The sequence below is a fragment of the Gopherus evgoodei genome, chromosome 6 (genome assembly GCF_007399415.2).
Source record: "Gopherus evgoodei ecotype Sinaloan lineage chromosome 6, rGopEvg1_v1.p, whole genome shotgun sequence".
Lineage (NCBI taxonomy): Eukaryota > Metazoa > Chordata > Testudines > Testudinidae > Gopherus > Gopherus evgoodei.
Window position 1 is genome coordinate 13,996,221 of NC_044327.1, and position 19,831 is coordinate 14,016,051.

The 19,831-nt window shown below is 46.2% G+C and overlaps 1 protein-coding gene across 3 annotated transcripts in view; it reads right to left on the reverse strand.

Moving 5' to 3' along the window:
- Positions 1–19,831, reverse strand: part of PLPPR1 (phospholipid phosphatase related 1) — a 199,892-nt gene that overhangs the window by 28,884 nt on the left and 151,177 nt on the right. For all 3 annotated transcript variants that reach the window (XM_030567865.1, XM_030567864.1, XM_030567866.1), the window contains exon 4: positions 16,130–16,262. In XM_030567865.1, coding sequence (XP_030423725.1) covers positions 16,130–16,262 — 133 coding nt within the window. The remainder of the gene's footprint in view (positions 1–16,129; positions 16,263–19,831) is intronic.

A 19,831-nucleotide genomic window follows, 5' to 3' on the forward strand; every position in this document is an offset into this window, starting at 1 on the left:
TCTGACACCACAGAGCCTTGCCTGTGTCCCTGTTCCTCCCTTAGCAAAATACGATTCCAATTCCCTCACCCCCATTCCCTGTTCCCATTCCCCCCTTACTTCCTGATTGACTGCAGACTATATAGTAAAACTTGAGTTCCGCTTAGCTATACCTTAACCAATCATTTTACTGAAATTTAACTAACTAGTCCTAATATATTGTAACAGGATTATCGAACCAATTATATCCCACCACCTTAATTGGTTTACACCCAACTAAATTAATTATACAGCAGTCAGAAACAATCCCAGAACCAGAGATTATACAGACAAACAATAGGGAAGTGGAGACTACAGTGATAGAACAACACAGAAATGAGGATTTCACACCCCAGCTATTGATGTGAGTTCTTGCCAGACAGGATGCTATCAAATTAAGTTTCCTTTTACATCTTCTAGGCTCTTCCCTTTCTCTGGAGGTGATAGGCATTATCAGGACAGGACTGTATTCCTAACAGCCCAATAGCACCTTATTTCAGTGTGACTGGTGAGAATGTGACCATGTTTCCTAGTTTATGGCTGCTTCTGCTGCTTAGCCAAAGGCCTTAGCATAAGAACAGGGCCTCAGATGGTCACAGTGAAAGAAGGCCCTTACACCGGCAGACAGTGATTTTTATTCTTTGTTTTATACCTCTGTAACTAACTAAGTGATAAGAATACACTTACATTCTTCAAGTATAGGCCTTTGAAGTCAGGCCTGAATATCTATATCCTAACATCGAGGTCAGAGACTGGTTGCCCCAAGGAAGCCTGGTATAGAGCCCAATCCTGTTCCCACTGCAGTCAGTGACAAACTTCTGTGGCAAATTGCCAGCACTATTTTGATGGGTCTTGCGCTTTCTCTTCTTTGGGGCAGGTTCAGGGCACCGTTTCTTGCCCCTGCAGTGGAATGTTCACTCCCCTTCTCTAGGACACTAGTGGGGCAGTTGAGAGGGAGGGACCTGGTCCCGCCCTCTACTCCAGGTCCCAGCCCAGGGGCCCTGAGGATAGTGGTAAACCACTTGAACTGACACTTCCTTCCCCTGGGCTACTTCCCTCTCCTGCCCTTCAGCTTGTGGGGGACTTCCTGCCCTCCCTCTGTACAAGCCAGGTGCCCCTTTACCTAGGGTCTTGGACTTCTCAGCTCACAGCAGCACTTCTCCAAACTGTCCTCTGCTTCCCTTCAAACTGTTCTCTGCTCCAGCACCAATTCCTCTCTGCTCCAACTCCCACACTGTCTGATTGAAGGAGGGGTTTTTATCGTGTGACTGCCTCAGGTGCTCTAATTAATCTATAGCAAACTTTCTTCCCCTTACAGAAAATAGGCTCCCTTCTCACCCCCTCCTGCTGCCCTTTGTCCATGCTGTATCACATTTCCCAATAACACAGTTGGAGTAGGAACTGGCCATTGATCTGCCACTTCCTAGCAGATATCAGAGCCAGACTCAGGCAAGCTCAGTTCTCCCCACACCTCCATCCCCCAGAGCAGAGAGTACTCAAACCTCCTTGGCCCCAAAGAATCAATGGATGAATCTGAGACACAAACCTCCCACGTAAACATAATGTCTCTATAAAGGAGTGTGGCTTTGTGGGTGAAGCACTAACCCTGGACTCAGGAGGCCTGGGTCCTCGTACCTGCTCTGCACCTGGCCTGCTGGGTGACCTTGGACAAGTCTGTTTGATCTGTGCCTCAGTTTCCCCCCATCGCTAAAATGGGGATAATGATAGTAACCTTTTTTTGTAAAGTACTATGGATGAAAAGTGTTGTATGAGAGCTAGCTATTATGGTGTTACCTGGATCCCTCAGCAGAACACTTAGAATTAAATTGTAAGCTGGTGGCTTTATGCTTGGGTAGTGGTTGGCTAGAGGACCACAAAGCTTCCGGAGACAGATTGAGGATCAGCGTTCCTCTGACACTCAGAATCCTGCCGGATTCCCTATAACTGAATTCTATGTACTTTTCAGGAGCTATATGATGATATCACTTTTCTATGGCAGATGAAATTGAACATGACAAGTACGGTGAGTCCACTGTGGGCTTTAAGGAAACACGCCTTACTCGAGACCTGGATTTGTAACTTTCAGGAGCAGCACTTCTGATGTCCCGCACACCCTTCAATGCACTGTTTCTCTGTCACTTTACTTACAGGGCTTCATGTTTTTTCTGTAATAAAGGGCTTCTGCTCCTGATTCTCCAGCCTCTCGCCTCCCACTCTGCTCCTCCCCCTGCATTGTCAGCTGCTTTTTTAACACTCACAGGCGGCTTTTTTTAAGAAATGCCATTTATAGTTACCATCAAGTATCTATGCTGCTGAGAGTTTCCATGGAGTCTGCTACCAGCTGACGTACTGGAGTCAGAGAGATCTGGGGGAGGAAAGGGTTGAGGAGCGAATCATGGGGGGAAAACAGGTGTAGGGGGCTGTAGGAATCATATCTTAATGAGAGGAGGGAAATCAAGCTGATTTGTGGGGAAGATGTCAGCAGTGGAGGAAAAGAGGACACATTTGTAAGTCATGTCAGTCCTGATTCTCAGTTCCTCCATCTCCAGGCTTGGCTGGGGGAGGCAGGAGGCTAAAAGCAGAAGGTAGCCTTAAGCCCCTGATGTAAATTAGAGCAGTCTCAGGGTGGGTCTAATGTACTCTCTGCTTCCTGTGGACCTTTAGTGGCCCTGGGAAAGAGAGAACAGACATAGCACAATGCTTTCCAGCCACACTGGCTGCCCACGAAAAGCTGGGAGCAAGGCCAGTATAGAGCCTTTATGCCAGCATTCTGCTGGCCAGGGAGCACCCCGGGCAGGGGATATTTTCAGGGACTGTTTCTGTTCACTGAGCAGGTTATAGGGGCCTTAGCATAACTGAGAATAAGGCTCTTTGTGTGTGTTCCACTTTTGCTGTATATCTAATAGCACACTGCTGTCTTGTGGAAGGATCATTTCCTTATCCCTGTGGCTTGGGCACTGCAGTCCTGTATTGTTTTATCCTGAATTTGGGAAGGGATCTCCCAAGGCAAAGGGCACACCTTGCAATGCTTTGGAGCAGCCCCTTCCAAGCCATGAGGAGATGGGCACAGCCTTGTTGATGGATCTGGGAACTGGTGTGAATTCACAGGACCCGATTCACCTCTCGCTTCTCTCAGACTTACTCTGGCTTGTCACCACTGACTTCAGCAGAGCTCCTGCTAAAGAGCTGTGGCTTGTAACCTTCACGGCAGGGCTTTCAGTTGTGATTCCTGTGCCTTTAAACAAGAAAAACTCTGTGTCGCTCAGAAGCTTGTCTCTTTCGCCAGCAGAAGGGGGTCCAATAAGAGATATTACCTCACCCACCTTGTCTCGCATTTAAAAAGATGTCAGCCTAGTCTCTGAATTCTTGTGCTGTGGTCAGTTACTTTAGCTACTTTAGGCAAAATCATGAAGTGACTTTGTGGAGACAAACAGACCCCCCAGATATAAAAGCTACCAGGGGACTGGACCCTCGATATTCATGTACACTAGAGTTCAAACCTTAAAATCGATTATGGGTGAGCCCAAAAGCCATCTGGAAGTATTCGGAGAATGTCTGACATGTAAGCAGTATTCTCTGTAAGGGTTAAAACCCAGCCAGCTGAATTCATTGCTGTGCATAGCTGTAATTTTCATAGAGCACAGTTTGGCAGAGCTGCAAAACGGGAATTACAGTGATCAATATACATCACAATAAAAGCATGATAAAGGTTTCAGCTGTAGCCGAATCTGCTGTATCCTTAGTGCTGCCGCCTTTGGAAGTGGAAAACAGGCCAACTTGCATTTACTGTAGCACGAGAGCACTGATCAAAATCCAGGTCTTACAACTCACTCTGCAAAGCCTTGGAACCCCTTTGCACGCTACCTGTAGCGAGGTGGTCTGGCCCCCCGCCGCCCCGGAGGGGGACGAGCCTCCCTGGACACCAAAGTGGGCGGAGCCAGCAAACCCTGCGCCTGCCCCTCAGAGGGCAAGGCACAGGACAGGAAGTAGAAAAGCCCCGAGTCTGGCTGCAGCACTGCCAGAGCCCACGTCAGTGTGTTGCGATCAGGATCCCCCTGACACAGTGGCGGGTATTCGGCCGCTGCTAGGGCCCTGGGCTGGGATGCAGTGGAGTGGGAGGGCCTGCGTCCCCCCTGTCACCCACCTCGCGGGTGGCCGTCTCCCCCTCTCCCCAGCCGCGCAGAGCCAGGAGCCTGGGGATTTGCTGTCGAACCTGTTTGTTCAGTCCCTGCCTGAGGGCCTGAGCTGCCGATTGTTTGCCGCACAGCCAGGCTAATTTCCCGACACACCTGACCAAAGTAGCGAGGTGGCCTGGCTCCTGCTGCTCCGGAGGGAGACGAGCCCCGTCTGAACTTCCCTACGCTGCCCCAGAAGGGAGGATATCTGCACTGCTTTGAGAGTGGACCTCTTCATGTCATCGTATAGGCCAGATTTGCAAAAGTCCATGGGCACTAAGTGTCTCAGCTTTTACCTGCCTAGTTAATTTGTAATGGCCATGGAGCAAGGACTGAGTTTTTCTCCTGTATTGCACAGGGCCAAGTACACGTGTGGTGATCAGTAATTAAAAATAATCATAGCAGACACTCCTCCTCCCCTCCCCCCCCCACCAGTTTGGTTCACAGAACACAAGAGATGTAATTTAGTGATAATTCAGCTATCATATTTTTAGACCTAAAACAAAAGGGGTCACATTTGCCTCTGGTGTAACACCATTGGAGTAAAAAGTAAAAAATAAAAAAGTAAATAATTGCAGATATACCAAACTCCTAGAACTGGAAGGGACCTTGAAAGGTCATTGAGTCCAACTCCCTGCCTTCCTAGCAGGACCAATTTTTGCCCAAGATCCCTAAGTGGCTCTCACAAGGATTGAACTCACAACCCAGGGTTTAGCAGGCCAATGTGCAAACTGCTGAGCTATCCCTCCCCCACTATGTGAAGTTGCGGAACTATTAACTAAGGTTTGTAACCTGTCCTTTAAATCAGCTTCAGTACCCAATGACTGGAAGTTAGCTAATGTACCGCCAATATTTAAAAAGGTCTCTAGAGGTGTATCATACCTTTAGTCCCAGATTTGGACCTTAGCGTCCAAAATATGGGGGTTAGCATGAAAACCTCCAAGCTTAGTTACCAGCTTGGACCTGGTACTTGCTGCCACCATCCAAAAAATTAGAGTGTTTTGGGGCACTCTGGTCCCCCTGAAAAACCTTCCCTGGGGACCCCAAGACCCAAATCCCTTGAGTCTCACAACAAAGGGAAATAATCCTTTTTCCCTTCCCCCCCTCCAGGTGCTCCTGGAGACATACACAGACACAAGCTCTGTGAATCCAAACAGAGTGACTCCCCCTCTCCGTTCCCAGTCCTGGAAACAAAAGCACTTTCCTCTTCACCCAGAGGGAATGCAAAATCAGGCTAGCAAATCCAACACACACAGATCTCCCCCTGATTTCTTCCTCCCACCAATTCCCTGGTGAGTACAGACTCAATTTCCCTGAAATTTCCCAGAAAAGAAAACTCCAACAGGTCTCAAAAAGAAAGCTTTATATAAAAAAGAAAGAAAAAATACATACAAATGTTCTCTCTGTATTAAGGTGACACATACAGGGTCAATTGCTTAAAAGAATATTGAATAAACAGCCTTATTCAAAAAGAATACAAATCAAAGCACTCCAGCAACTATAGACATGTAAATACATGATCTCTGTACTCACAACTTGGAAACAGAAGATTAGAGAGCAGAAATACTTCTCCAAAGCTCAGAGAAAGCAGGCAGACAGAAAACAAAGACTCAGACACAAACTTCCCTCCACCCAGAGTTGAAAAAAATCTGGTTTCCTGATTGGTCCTCTGGTCAGGTGCTTCAGGTGAAAGAGACATTAACCCTTAGCTATCTGTTTATGACAAGGTGATCCCAGCAATTACAGACCGGTAAGTCTAACGTCGGTACCAAGCAAATTAGTCAAAACAATAGTTAAGAATAAAATTGTCAGATACATAGAAAAACAAACTGTTGAGCTATAGTCAACATGGTTTCTGTAAAGTGAAATCGTGTCTTACTAATCTATTAGAGTTCTTTGAAGGGGTCAACAAACGTGGACAAGGGGGATCCGGACATAGTGTACTTCGATTTCCAGAAAGCCTTTGACGAGGTCCCTCACCAAAGCCTCTTATGTAAATTAAGCTGTCATGGGATAAAAGGGAAGGTCCTTTCATGGATTGAGAACTGGTTAAAAGACAGGGAACAAAGGGTAGGAATTAATGGTAAATTCTCCGAATGGAGAGGGGTAACTAGTGGTGTTCCCCAAGTGTCGGTCCGAGGACCAATCCTATTCAATTTATTCATAAATGATCTGGAGAAAGGGGTAAACAGTGAGGTGACCAAGTTTGCAGATGATACTAAACTACTCAAGATAGTTAAGACCAAAGCAGATTGTGAAGAACTTCAAAAAGATCTCACAAAACTAAGTGATTGGGCAACAAAACGGCAAATGAAATTTAATGTAGAAAAATGTAAAGTAATGCACATTGGAAAAAAATAACCCTAACTATACATACAATATGATGGGGGCTAATTTAGCTACAACGAGTCAGGAAAAAGATCTTGGCCTCATCGTGGATAGTTCTCTGAAGATGTCAATGCAGTGTGCAGAGGCGGTGAAAAAAGCAAACAGGATGTTAGGAATCATTAAAAAGGGGATAGAGAATAAGACTGAGAATATATTATTTCCCTTATATAAATCCATGGTATGCCCACATCTCGAATACTGTGTACAGATGTGGTCTCCTCACCTCAAAAAAGATATTCTAGCACTAGAAAAGGTTCAGAAAAGGGCAACTAAAATGATTAGGGGTTTGGAACAGGTCCCATATGAGGAAAGATTAAAGAGGCTAGGACTCTTCAGCTTGGAAATGAGGAGACTAAGGGGGGATATGATAGAGGTATATAAAATCATGAGTGATGTGGAGAAAGTGGATAAGGAAAAATTATTTACTTATTCCCATAATACAAGAACTAGGGGTCACCAAATGAAATTAATAGGTAGCAGGTTTAAAACAAATAAAACAAGTTCTTCTTCACACAGCACATAGTCAACTTGTGGAACACCTTACCTGAGGAGGTTGCGAAGGCTGGGACTATAACAATGTTTAAAAGGGAACTGGATAAATTCATGGTGGCTTAGTCCGTAAATGGCTATTAGCCAGGAGGGGTAAAGAATGGTGTCCCTACCCTCTGTTCATCAGAGGATGGAGATGGATGGCAGGAGAGAGATCACTTGATCATTGTCTGTTAGCTTCACTCTCTGTGAGGCACCTGGCATTGGCCACTGTCGGTAGCCAGATACTGGGCTAGATGGACCTTTGGTCTGACCCGGTACAGCCGTTCTTATGTTCTTAGGATAGCACCTTAATTTGCTAGCTACAGTTAGGGAGCCTAGAAAGATCTGACTGCAGGCTCCTGATTTATGAGGTCATTATTCCTCTCAGCCCAATGAGCATCTGACTACCCCAACCCATACCTTGGCCAGCTACTTTAAACATTTCTAGCTTAAACACCAGAAAGGACACAGGGCAGGATTTTCCAAAGTGCTCGGCTTCGACCCAACTCTGCCACCATTCAGGTCAATGGAAGGAGTTTTGCCACGGGCTTCAATGGGAGCAGAGTTAGGCCAATGCCGAGCACTTTGGAAAATCCCACCCATAGTGTATTACTCTAGTCAATTTAAATCAATCATTGTCTAATGTGAGCAAGTGCATTGGACAGATCTGAAGCAGTGCCTCATTCATGCCATTCAGTAGGATGAATAGGGTTGGATGTTTTATTTCATAATAATAATAATAATATTGTTATGGACTACTCAAGGCTCCTGGGTGCCTTAACAAAATTTAATGAAATCGATTATCCAAAGGGCCCAAACTAATCATCATACTGGTGCAAAATATATTCCCCAGCAATAATCTTTGTTACCTGGAATAAAGGTTGCAAATATCTATCAATCACTGACAGGAGAAAAGACATTCAGGTAACAGTGCAGCTTTCGCATAAGACACCAGGGTTGGACAGTGGAAATTCCGAGTTAAGGCTATAGTTAAACAAAACGAACCAAACATGAGAGAGAACTGTGACCGAGTGAGAGAAAAGACTGAAATCCCTTCACAGCTAAACAGGAAGGTTCTTTTGGCCACTACCAATCCTGGGAATCCAGAATCCTAAAGCACCACCAAGCAGAACCTTTTGGACAAAGAATTGACAAATCCCCTCAATATTACAGACAGGCACCATTCCTGCCATACTCCCTAGATGCTGCCCTCAACCTACTAGCTCATTCTCACCCTAGTCCGTTTTAGCTAAGCACCGAGGAAGTGAAGACCTCCCTAAACAGACATAGTATAGAGACTGGCATGACCTGCACTTTGATGGCACTGTGATCCTTGCCACAGTGCCTTTGATAGCAAGGGTGACAGAACAGATCGCTCAGGGAATCCACGTAAGACAGGCCTTGTGAGGAATTAGCAACCTGTAATGGGATAAAGCTACTGTACAGTAGACAGACTATCACCCTAGAGCGGATGCTATGTACCTCCATAAATGCAAGCCTTGATAAACATAATAAAGGATTGCAGTCAAAAATTGTTTGTGGTTGAAATGCTATCCATCTCTAGATTAACAAATGCTTCACTCATAGGTTAGGCTAGGTGGATAACTGGGATTTCAGTCTTTGTCTCCCTAGTCTTGGAGGTGACATCGACACATCCAATATGATGTATCTGGCTTCAGTAGAGCTCTGCCAATTTATAGTAGCTGAGGATCTGTCCCCTTGTGTTCTAATTCTACAAACCACTTCCTGATAGCATCCTGCTTAAATATTGTATATGTAAGCGGGGGAATGGTCACGCTATTGTGGGGAACTTTCCTGGCTTCTGCATTACCCTGGTGAAGTGGGCTAGCGAAAGGATCCGAGTCCTCACTCCCATTTCCTTTACCCAGAGGCTTCCCTGCCCTTGAGGACTCCTCTTCCATTCTCCTGTCTGGCCTCCTGACTCCCTGATTAACCTGCCCGCTTGTCAATCAGGGAGACCTGGAGCATTGGCCTCTCCTCACTTTTCCTGGGAACTGTCAGTCTCAGGGTCCTGATTTCCCACTGACTCTTCCCCTTTTAGTACTGGGAGCTAGCCAATCAAAACACTCCCACTAGGGTGACCAGACAGCAAGTGTGAAAACCAGGACGGGGGAGAGGGGTAATAGGCGCCTATATAAGACAAAGCACCAAACATAGGGACTGTCACTATAAAATTGGGACATCTGGTCACCCTAACCCCCACTGAATGTTAGTAAGGGGGCAACAGTCCCCTTACACGTAGCACATCTTACACTGACTCAACAGGTTGTACAAATGGCTGTGATAATTACAACACTCTCAGCCAAATGCTGAGCCACAGTATTTGTATGTGCTTAAATGAATTCACTGGGTGGAATTTGTGCTCTGCAAAGTGACAGAGCATTAACCTCGTGATGCACTGTCCTCACTGGCTCCCCGTTTACATGCAGGACTCAGTTCCAGGATCTTAAATGTTCTCCAGGACTTACAATGTATTACTGTACCTAGCTTGTCTTTTAACTTATTAACTCCACATACCATCATTTGTGCCTACACTGCATCTGTCACTCAGAGTATCCAATTGATCTTGGTAGATTCATGGTTGGCTTTACTCTGTGCTTTGCCCAGTCACACTCAACAGATGTTAGAACTTAATTTTAATTCTGTCTTTTAAACACACTTGTTTACTTATGTGCTGCCACTTGCAGTCATCTGTGCTGATGACTGAAATTCCTCTCTCCTGCTACCGAGAGCATAGTATTAAGAATTATGTCAAAGGCACTAAATAGCAAAACTTTTGAAAATTATCCTGAAGGTTTTTTTTGTTTTTTGTTTTTACTTTTTGTACTAACTTCTGTAATGTTTTCTACCATTTCTCTTTAATCTTTAGACCCTTCATACAGCCAAAGAATAAACAAAATATGATAGTGGCACAAATCCAGAGAATATAACTATGTGATATCCTATGAGACCCCGCTGAATTTAAAGGGAGTTGAAGTGCAACTTATAGAACAGGACCCTTGCTCAGCAATGGCCATGTCTTCCCAACCACCTTGCTAAAATGCACATAAAAAAAGTTTCCATATATGCCCACTCCACCCACAAATACTGGATTTGGGTCGACAATCCCAGTTTGCACGTGCAAATGTGGGCTGGGGATGGGAGATGCAATATCTGCACATATCCTGTTTGCAAGCATGATTCAGAAGGTCAGTTTGGGCCTGAAGTAACTTAAGAGTTAATCTTTTGAACCCAACTACAGCCTAGGGTGACCAAACAGCAAATATGAAAAATCGGGGCAGGGGCTGTGGGGTAATAGGAGCCTATATAAGAAAAAGACCCCAAAATTGGGACTGTCCCTATAAAATTCAGACATCTGGTCACCCTATACAGCCACTGTGAGCTACAGCTCCCAAAGGAACTAACGTTGAACCTTGTTCCGGCCACAACAACATTTTACTAGTGAAAGCAGATGTAGTGGGAAGAATTTAATTTCAGCCTTTTCTGAAAACAAAGTTCCCTGGAAGAAGTTCATTCCTGGTGTCGAACATTCTGCACGCACCACTTCAGCACAGTGCTCGCATGCCACATCTCTGTGCTGGGCCCACAGACTCCAGCACAGAAGATCACCAATGGTGGTGACCAAGTAGTGTTTGCAGATCTGAGTTTATGCAGATTGCCTGGCCCTCATATCCTTTGAACCCGATGCATAAGGACTTCCGCTATTACTCTGTGTGCTGGAATAGGAGCATGTCTGTGCAGCAAGCCTACATCCCGTCCTTGGGTTGGTGGAGGGGAAATTATCATGTCCCCTGTATCTCTGCATAGAGCCTGAACACCCAGGCTCTATGCCGGTGGGGTGAATTTCATGCCTAGTGAATAATACGATTCAGAACTGGAGTCACTGGAAACTGAGACATCCAGCACAGGCCCCAGTCAGTCTCCACATTCTTGTCATACTAAGGGGAACAGCACAACACTTGGAAGCTCGCTTTTTATTTTAGTTCAGTTTAATTTAAAGTTCACTGCAATGGAGCAACACTGGAAATTGAAGCAACAAGGATAATATATGAAGGGGCCTCAGATTCCATTACTAGGAATTTGGCTAGATCCTCAGCTGGTGCAACTCTCCGGCGCTCCCTTGAAGTCGACAGAGCTGGATCTTTTTACACCAGCTGGTTTCAGTACATTAGGAAAAATAATTTACTTCTGGCTCCTCAGAGTCTGAAGCCAGTGGGAGCAGAGGGGCCTCTGTCCTCCCAGGAGATCACCACAGGCTCAGGGGCAGGTTCGGAGAGAACTCGGGACCTGAACTAATGGCTGGCTAAAGCAGTGGGACTCTCTCCTTTGACATCAATGGGCTTTGGAAGATGAGCGTTTTGGAGGCCAAAATCAATTGGAATTTTTTTTTTTTATATTTGGTGGGCAAAACAGCCTAAACAGAAGCCACGTGCAAACAATCTGATCGTTTGTCCCCATTTATACATTCCACCAGCTACCCATCTTTCTGGAACAAACAACTATTATTTAGTTACCAGCGGCTATCACCACTCAATATCTAGTTCTTAGTAGAGCTAGATGCAATTTTACATTAACATTTGGAATTTTGATCAAAAAAGTGAAAATTTGGTAAAAATATTGCATGATCTTTTGAGGGGGAGGGGCCCCATTTTTCAAATAGCTCCAGTTCTTACATTCTGAAGGGGAAACAGGATGCTCCTTAAAAAGGTCTTCTTCCACCATAAGGGGAAAAGAAATCTTACTTTAAAACCAGGGGGGCAGTTCAGAAACATTCAGAGGCAGGGGGTGAAATTGTGTCAGCATCCCTACTTCTGACTCCACCCTGAGCCAATGGCTGCTCATGGGTGTTAGTGGACCGATTCCATCCTGAGGTTAGAGTGAGGAGGGGGCAGCAGGTCATGTGCACGTGTCTCTTACTGATGTCTAGCATGGGTCAGCGATTGGGGCCTGGTTTGCGCCACGCCCAGCTCCAGCCCTGGACAGCAGTGCTGTTTCTTGTTCGGCCAGTGAGACAGCAGAAGCCACTCAAGACAGCCAGCTTCCCTCTCCTCATAGGGCTTGGGTGGCAGATTTGGCCTGGCTGTCCTCCTGCTATGAGGGAGGGATAGCTAAGCCCAATCTGAGTGAGTGGCATTGCGACCTAGAGGGAAGGGTTGCAATGCACTCAAATCTGGTGCAATCATCCCTCTGCCACGATGGCAGGGCGGCCAGGCAAATTTGCCACCCTATGCACCTGTCCAGAAATCTACCCCCCTTGGCAGCTGCCCAAAAGATGGGGAGGACAAACCAAGGTCACCCCCAGCCTACAGCATTTGCCTCCCCTGTTTATAACAAGACCCATGTTTAAAGCAATTTATAACCCTGTTCACTTCCCCTCCCTCCGGAAAACAACCAACCTGAGGAGCTGAGATTGATTTGTGGGGAGAACTTAATATTTTGCTGCTCTCTGTACACAGCAGTAGTTTTTTTTCCCAGACGAGAAGTGGCTAGAGCGAATGCTCAGGAATAAAGCTAATTCAAGTGAAGGCTACGCACAGGGAGAGTGACCTATAAGAAAACACGTACCGCAAATGTTTTGCCTCGTTGGTTTGAGCTCTTTTAGCGCTGGCCCCACAGGCGAGAATATTTGATCAGTCTATTGTCACACGCTGAGAATGCTGGGACAGCATTCTGCTCCCTGTTAACAGCAGTTTACTACCCATTAACGTGCGCTAGAGGCTAGCTGAACTTCAAGGGTATTTGGTTTTTAATGAAAGCTCCCTGATCTTTTATTTTTCCACAAGGCACAGCTGAATAACTGATCAGAGGAGTGCCATGCTGAGGGTCAGACTGTGCCTGCCCCTTGTTTTTAGGGGGAGTGTCGAGTGGGAGAAGGGGCAAGGAGTCTCACTGTGTAAGGATTGCTCTCTCAGTTTGCCCCTGGTGGTGAAAAGTGCCCCATAGGCTGCAGAAGAGGAGGTAGGACCATGCCCCATCTGCATCAGTGAGTGGAGAAGACCAAACTCAGCCAGAGGAGCAGCGTCACAAGGAGAGCTCAAGGAGGAATAAGGGGTCTATGAAGTGCAATCCTCCCAACGGGATGGTGTCTGACTGGAGCAACGCAGTCCTTCACCACCAGCACATCACCCTTTCGTTTCCATGCGAAACTGTAAAGCATTGCGAGGGGTGAGGGGAAAACCCCCGCTAACGTTTCATGCCTCAGTTCCTTTGGATTAGATTGTGACTTTAGGCACAGCCCTGAGCAGGGAGTGGTGCATCTCCTCTGAGTCTCAGTTCCTGCTCTTGTTCTGTGGGGCATAGGATTTATGGCTGGCTTATACCAGCAATAAACTAAAATTCTCCCACCTGTGTGCTAGTTCAGCTACTCTGACCAGCGAGTAGGCTGTGCCCGTTCCCTGTCTCTAGCTGTCCACTTCCAACAGACTTGGATCGGGGGGAAGTAAGTGTGCAACTTGTACACGCCCAGTCCCAAAATCGTGGTAGGCCATGCAAGGAGTGCGAGTAGCGGGGGCCGGGGGGGGAGAAAGGTTCTCACTCCCTCAGGTGGAACAATCTAGCCCTCAGCCAGTTTGCTTTACAGTGCAAGCTACTGTGCTATTCTTCCCACTCTGAAATAACTATAGGATGATTCCCAGTGACAGCTGCTAAGTTAACTTCTCCATTAAGCGAAATTCATGAAATAAACATAGCTGCTGATAAATGCCACCAGAGGAAGCCTCCAAAGTGTTTGAAAGTTGCATTTTTTCCACCAGTTCCTTAGCAATTAACTCAATAAAGTCTCAAATGAAAAATGAGAGGAATATTATGTCTGGGCTTTCTGTGTTTTGTTTAAGCAGCAAAGAATCCTGTGGCACCTTATAGACTAACAGATGTTTTGGAGCGTGAGCTTTCGTGGGTGAATACCCACTTCCTCAGATGCATGTAGTGGAAATTTCCAGGGGCAGGTATATATATGCTAGCAAGCAAGCTAGAGATAACGAGGTCAGTTCAATCAGGGAGGATGAGGCCCTATTCTAGCAGTTGAAGTGTGAAAACCAAGAGAGGAGAAACTGGTTCTGTAGTTGGCAAGCCATTTACAGTCTTTGTTCAATCCTGAGCTGATGGTGTCAAATTTGCAGATAAACTGAAGCTCAGCAGTTTCTCTTTGAAGTCTGGTCCTGAAGTTTTTTTGCTGCAAGATGGCCACCTTAAGGTCTGCTATAGTGTGGCCAGGGAGGTTGAAGTGCTCTCCTACAGGTTTTTGTATATTGCCATTCCTAATGTCTGATTTGTGTCCATTTATCCTTTTCCTTAGAGACTGTCCAGTTTGGCCGATGTACATAGCAGAGGGGCATTGCTGGCATATGATGGCGTATATTACATTGGTGGATGTGCAGGTGAATGAACCAGTGATGGTGTGGCTGATCTGGTTAGGTCCTGTGATGGTGTCGCTGGTGTAGATATGTGGGCAGAGTTGGCATCGAGGTTTGTTGCATGGATTGGTTCCTGAGCTAGAGTTATTATGGTGCGGTGTGCAGTTACTGGTGAGAATATGTTTCAGGTTGGCAGGTTGTCTGTGAGCAAGGACTGGCCTGCCACCCAAGGCCTGTGAAAGTGTGGGATCATTGTCCAGGATGGGTTGTAGATCCTTGATGATGCGTTGGAGGGGTTTTAGCTGGGGGCTGTATGTGATGGCCAGTGGAGTCCTGTTGGTTTCTTTCTTGGGTTTGTCTTGCAGTAGGAGGCTTCTGGGTACACGTCTGGCTCTGTTGATCTGTTTCCTTATTTCCTTGTGCGGGTATTGTAGTTTTGAGAATGCTTGGTGGAGATTTTGTAGGTGTTGGTCTCTGTCTGAGGGGTTAGAGCAGATGCGGTTGTACCTCAGTGCTTGGCTGTAGACAATGGATCGTGTGATGTGTCCAGGATGGAAGCTGGAGGCATGAAGGTAGGCATAGTGGTCGGTAGGTTTTCGATATAGGGTGGTGTTAATGTGACCATCACTTATTTGCACCATGGTGTCAAGAAAGTGGACCTCCCGTGTAGATTGGTCCAGGCTGAGGTTGATGGTGGGGTGGAAGCTGTTGAAATCGTGGTGGAATTTTTCCAGCGTCTCCTTCCCATGGGTCCAGATGATGAAGATGTCATCAATGTAGCGTAGGTAGAGGAGGGGCGTGAGTGGACGAGAGCTGAGGAAGCGTTGTTCCAGGTCGGCCATAAAAATATTGGCATATTGTTGGGCCGTGCGGTGCCCATAGCAGTGCCACTGATCTGGAGATATGCTGGCACTGTTATGGGCACCCGCATGGCCCCACAGTACTACAGAACCAGTTTCTCCTCTCTTGGTTTTCACACTTCAACTGCTAGAATAGGGCCTCATCCTCCCTGATTGAACTGACCTCGTTATCTCTAGCTTGCTTGCTAGCATATATATACCTGCCCCTGGAAATTTCCACTACATGCATCTGAGGAAGTGGGTATTCACCCACGAAAGCTCACGCTCCAAAATGTCTGTTAGTCTATAAGGTGCCACAGGATTCTTTGCTGCTTTTACAGATCCAGACTAACACGGCTACCCCTCTGATACTGTGTTTTGTTTGTTTGTTGGTTCACCTCAGCTGAATATTACATACTGGTGCTTCTCAGGTTAATTTATATTTGGAGAGAAAAAAGGGTGAAGAGATGGGCTGCTGAGTAAAAAATCGTAAATAATTGTAATTTGTCATATCAATGATAGAAGTGTTCAGATAAGGATTTAGTGGGCATAATCTTGCTTTCAGGGTCCAGGAGAAGCATTACACTTAGCAAAATTGCACATAAATCAGCTCTGTATGGCGTGATTTGGTGCATTTTAAACATTACCTTGCAAGTCCTGAGGGGGAGTATCCCTCTAAGGTGGAAGAAGCCTGCAAAGATTTCACATCTCAATTTTGTGCTGTAGATCTTAAGAAGTTGGTGTTCTTTTGTTTCTTTTGTTTTCGCAAGCAGGGGCAAAACTCTCTATGTTTACGGACACTTACCTATAAACCGTATAATTCTTCGAAGTAATGGGTTCAGGTAACAGCACTCTCCGGTCAAGATAGTTTTCTCCTGGACAATCAGGGTTTCTCGGGTTGACTTTATGAAATACATGGAGATCTCGCCGATAAAAATCTGCAGCAACGGGAAAAAAAAGAAAGGGACGTTTAAGAATCATAAGGACACATGTTCAAAGGTGGATGCCTGAATCAAGGCCATAGACAATACCTCTGCACTAGTGTGCCTACAGAACATTGCACTTACACAGTTACCTGTCAGCTCTGTGTTCTTGGGGAACCAGGGCACAGTACCCAGCCTGTCTGACTCATGAAGGACTTCCCCCAGCCCCACCCCCAGCCTCTGCTTGAACCAAAGCCAATCAGAAGAAAGACTTACAAAAGCAATGAAAAGGCAGAGGGAGACATACCTAAACCCCTGGGATAAGGGTGACAGGACTCCTCTAGCCTCATTTGCATCAAAGGTGGGAGAAGGAGGCATCTCCCTTAGCACACAGAATGGAGAACAGAGATTCCAAGGCAAGAACCGCACAGAACTCTGGGACCAGAAAAGCAGGGAAGCACTGCATCATGGGGGATCTCTGCTCCAGATGTTAATAAACACACACCTGCACACACTCAGCTCAGTAGTTATCAGACCAATTCTAGTAATAAATCCTTTATTGGTATCCAAAATACTGAAGCTGCCTAATTGCACTGGGAGCTCCCTCCAAGGAACATGGCCCATAGCCAGGAATGATCAGCTCCCATGTCTAGGCTGAACAAAACAACTTTGGTGTACTCCCTTGAGCCATCAGAGTGTTCTCCTTTGAACCATTGTTCTTTCCCTACAAAAACCCCTGCCTATGCTCGAGTAAGTGCTCTGATGCCTGGATCCAAAATCTGCATCAGTTCCATTGGGACTTCATCTTCTCCTGACTGATCGTGCTGGGGGCTCTGCCTGTCTCCAGCACTCCAGACCCTCAGCTACCACCACCACTGAGGACCCCTGACCGATTCAAACTTCACAAAGTGGTGAGAACCCAGCTCTCTCTCTCTAGGTGTAGCATTCTGACCAGGGCCCGCTCTAGCCATTTCGCCGCCCCAAGCACAGCGGCATGCCGCGGGGGGTGCTCTGCCGGTTGCCGGGAGGGCGGCAGGCAGCTCCGGTGGACCTCCCGCAGGCGTTTCTGCAGACGGTCAGCTGGTCTCGTGGCTCCGGTGGACCTGCCGCAGGCATGCCTGCGGCAGGTCCACCGGAGCTGCCTGCCGCCCTCCCGGCAACCAGCAGAGTGCCCCCCGCAGCATGCCACCCCAAGCATGCGCTTGGCGCGCTGGGGCCTGGAGCCAGCCCTGCTTCTGACTCTGACTTGTGTGATCAGTTACAGTTTTCTAAACCTGACTTTTATAATCAAATTTAAGTTAGATTTAATATTATCACTGTTTTGTTTGGCTCCCCTATGGTTATTACCTGGCAATAAATAATTGTCATGATTAAGCTGGTTGCTTCTCTCTCTCTCTGTCCCCCTCATGGGAGTTTTTTGGTTTCCTCATTCACTCTGTAGCAACGCTTCTTGTACCTAAGCTAAAGATCCCTGCAGGGCCAAAAATTCTGTGGAGTTTGCTCATCAAGTGGGTTACTACCAGAACAATTGTAATGTGAAAGTGGGGATAGGGACATGCTAACCAGGGACATATGAAGGTGGCAGCTTGGAAGTGCTGCTCAACCCAGCCTGCTCAGGTGGGCTCTATTCCGGTGCAGTGCCCATGGCATATGAGGGTAACAGCTTGGAGGTGCTGTTCGATCCAGCCTACTTAGTCCAGGGACATATTAGGGGTCAGTTTGGGAGTGCGGATTATCCTGTTCCTCTCAGACACACTCTGTTAATGTGTGTGTGTTCGTCTGATTCTGGGACTGGAAGAACCCTGCCCTGGGGAACCTACGTCCTGCAGGAGAGCTCCACTGGGAGGGGACTTGCAGCAGGGAGAAATAGAGCTCTGTATGAGAACACAAGTGACACAAGCTTTACATTGATAGAAGTACAGGACCTCCCCTCAACCCCAGAAGAGTAACCCTAATAAATGAGCATACCCCAAAGTAACAGGCAAAGCTGGCAACAAGACCTAGGCTGTACTGTCATCAGGAAATAAACGGTGTGTTCTTAAGTTAGCTAACTCAAGACACTTAATTGGAGGTCAAATCCTAATGAAGACAAGGCAGTTTGTAGTTTTCATACGCACTGGCAGGTTAAGCTTCCCCATAATCTTTACCTCAACCTGCTAGCACATGTGAACACTACACGCAGTCTTGTCTTCCTTAGGATTTTACCTTGAGTTTGCTACGTCAGCGTAAGAACACACGTTTTTCCAAGTGAAGAAAAGGCCCCCAAGCATGATCCTGCTCCCATGAACTTCAATGGCACCGTGTTTATCCGTTAACTAGCCGACACTCAAGTGATGTGTCCACACTGGAAAATGCAGCTTCATTTTCTGGGCCAAATCCTGGCCCATGCTCTGGAGACGTAACAGGACCGTAAAGCCTCCTTAGGTAGGCAGTTGAGGATTCCCTTGGCATGGAGGAACCCTCAGTTGGCACAAAGAGGGTCCTATGCCCTCCCCTCTTGGCTTTAGCATAGGGTGGCTGGAATGCACAATGTGGCTATGTAAAGGCCTCCTGGGAGCCACTGCAACTACGCATAACTTAGAACAGCCTTGGGACTACTCTAAATTATGCTGGGGATTGGAGGACAAGCAAAAATAAACAGAGATCTGGTGCAACTGTGGATTCTGTGGGCCTCTTTTTTTTTTTTAAACTGGAATTAATATGAACATCATTTCAATGGGAATTAGTCTGAGATCACTAAACTTATTTGAGACAGGGACACTAGAACTTGATTATCTTGAGTTGGGTTTTCAAAAGCTCTTGCTACTGACCTAACTCTGCTGCCATTGAAATCAGTGGAGTTTGACCCTTATATATTTATAATGGACTTCAGGAGAAAAAAGAAGCCAGACTGAAGTAGCATAAATGAACTTTATACAAAGGGTGTACTCACAGCAATGCTACGTAACTGAGCTACTAAGGATGTGGGAAAAGAAACCACATCGTTAGGTGAGGGCCCAAGTAGTAGATAATAAAACACGTGAGCTGAGCTCACCTATAAATATCAAATACCTATTCTTAGACCGCTTTACTTCTTGCAACAGCACATTGTTTCAAGTGCAACAAACAATTTATTCTTATTAACCTGGATGAGCATCCTTACTGATTCAAGCCAGGTATGTCCAGCCCCATTGTAATTCTAACCGCTGATGGTTAGAGATGCCAGCGTTATAAAATGCACATTAAAAATGGAATTTGAGAGGGAAGAGCCAAAGCGTGAGGCTGCACTGAAATATTGTCTTTATCCAGTTTATTCTATCTGCTCTCAGAGCTAGCACATAGTTCAAGAGAGCTCAATTCAGTAGCTAGAGTGGAAGAAAATAAAAGACCCTGAGCACCAATACAGTTTAAAAGTGACACATGATTTGTTCTCCTTTATTATTTGCGCTCGTGCAGTACCCGGAAGCCCCAGTTATTACTGTGGCCCCATTGCGCTAGGCATGTTTACAGCACCTGTAGAGCTTCCAATCTAATTTAAGATGAGGTACAATTAGGTGGATTAAAAAAATCAAATGTTTTAAGTCAGGAGACATCTAAGTATAAAA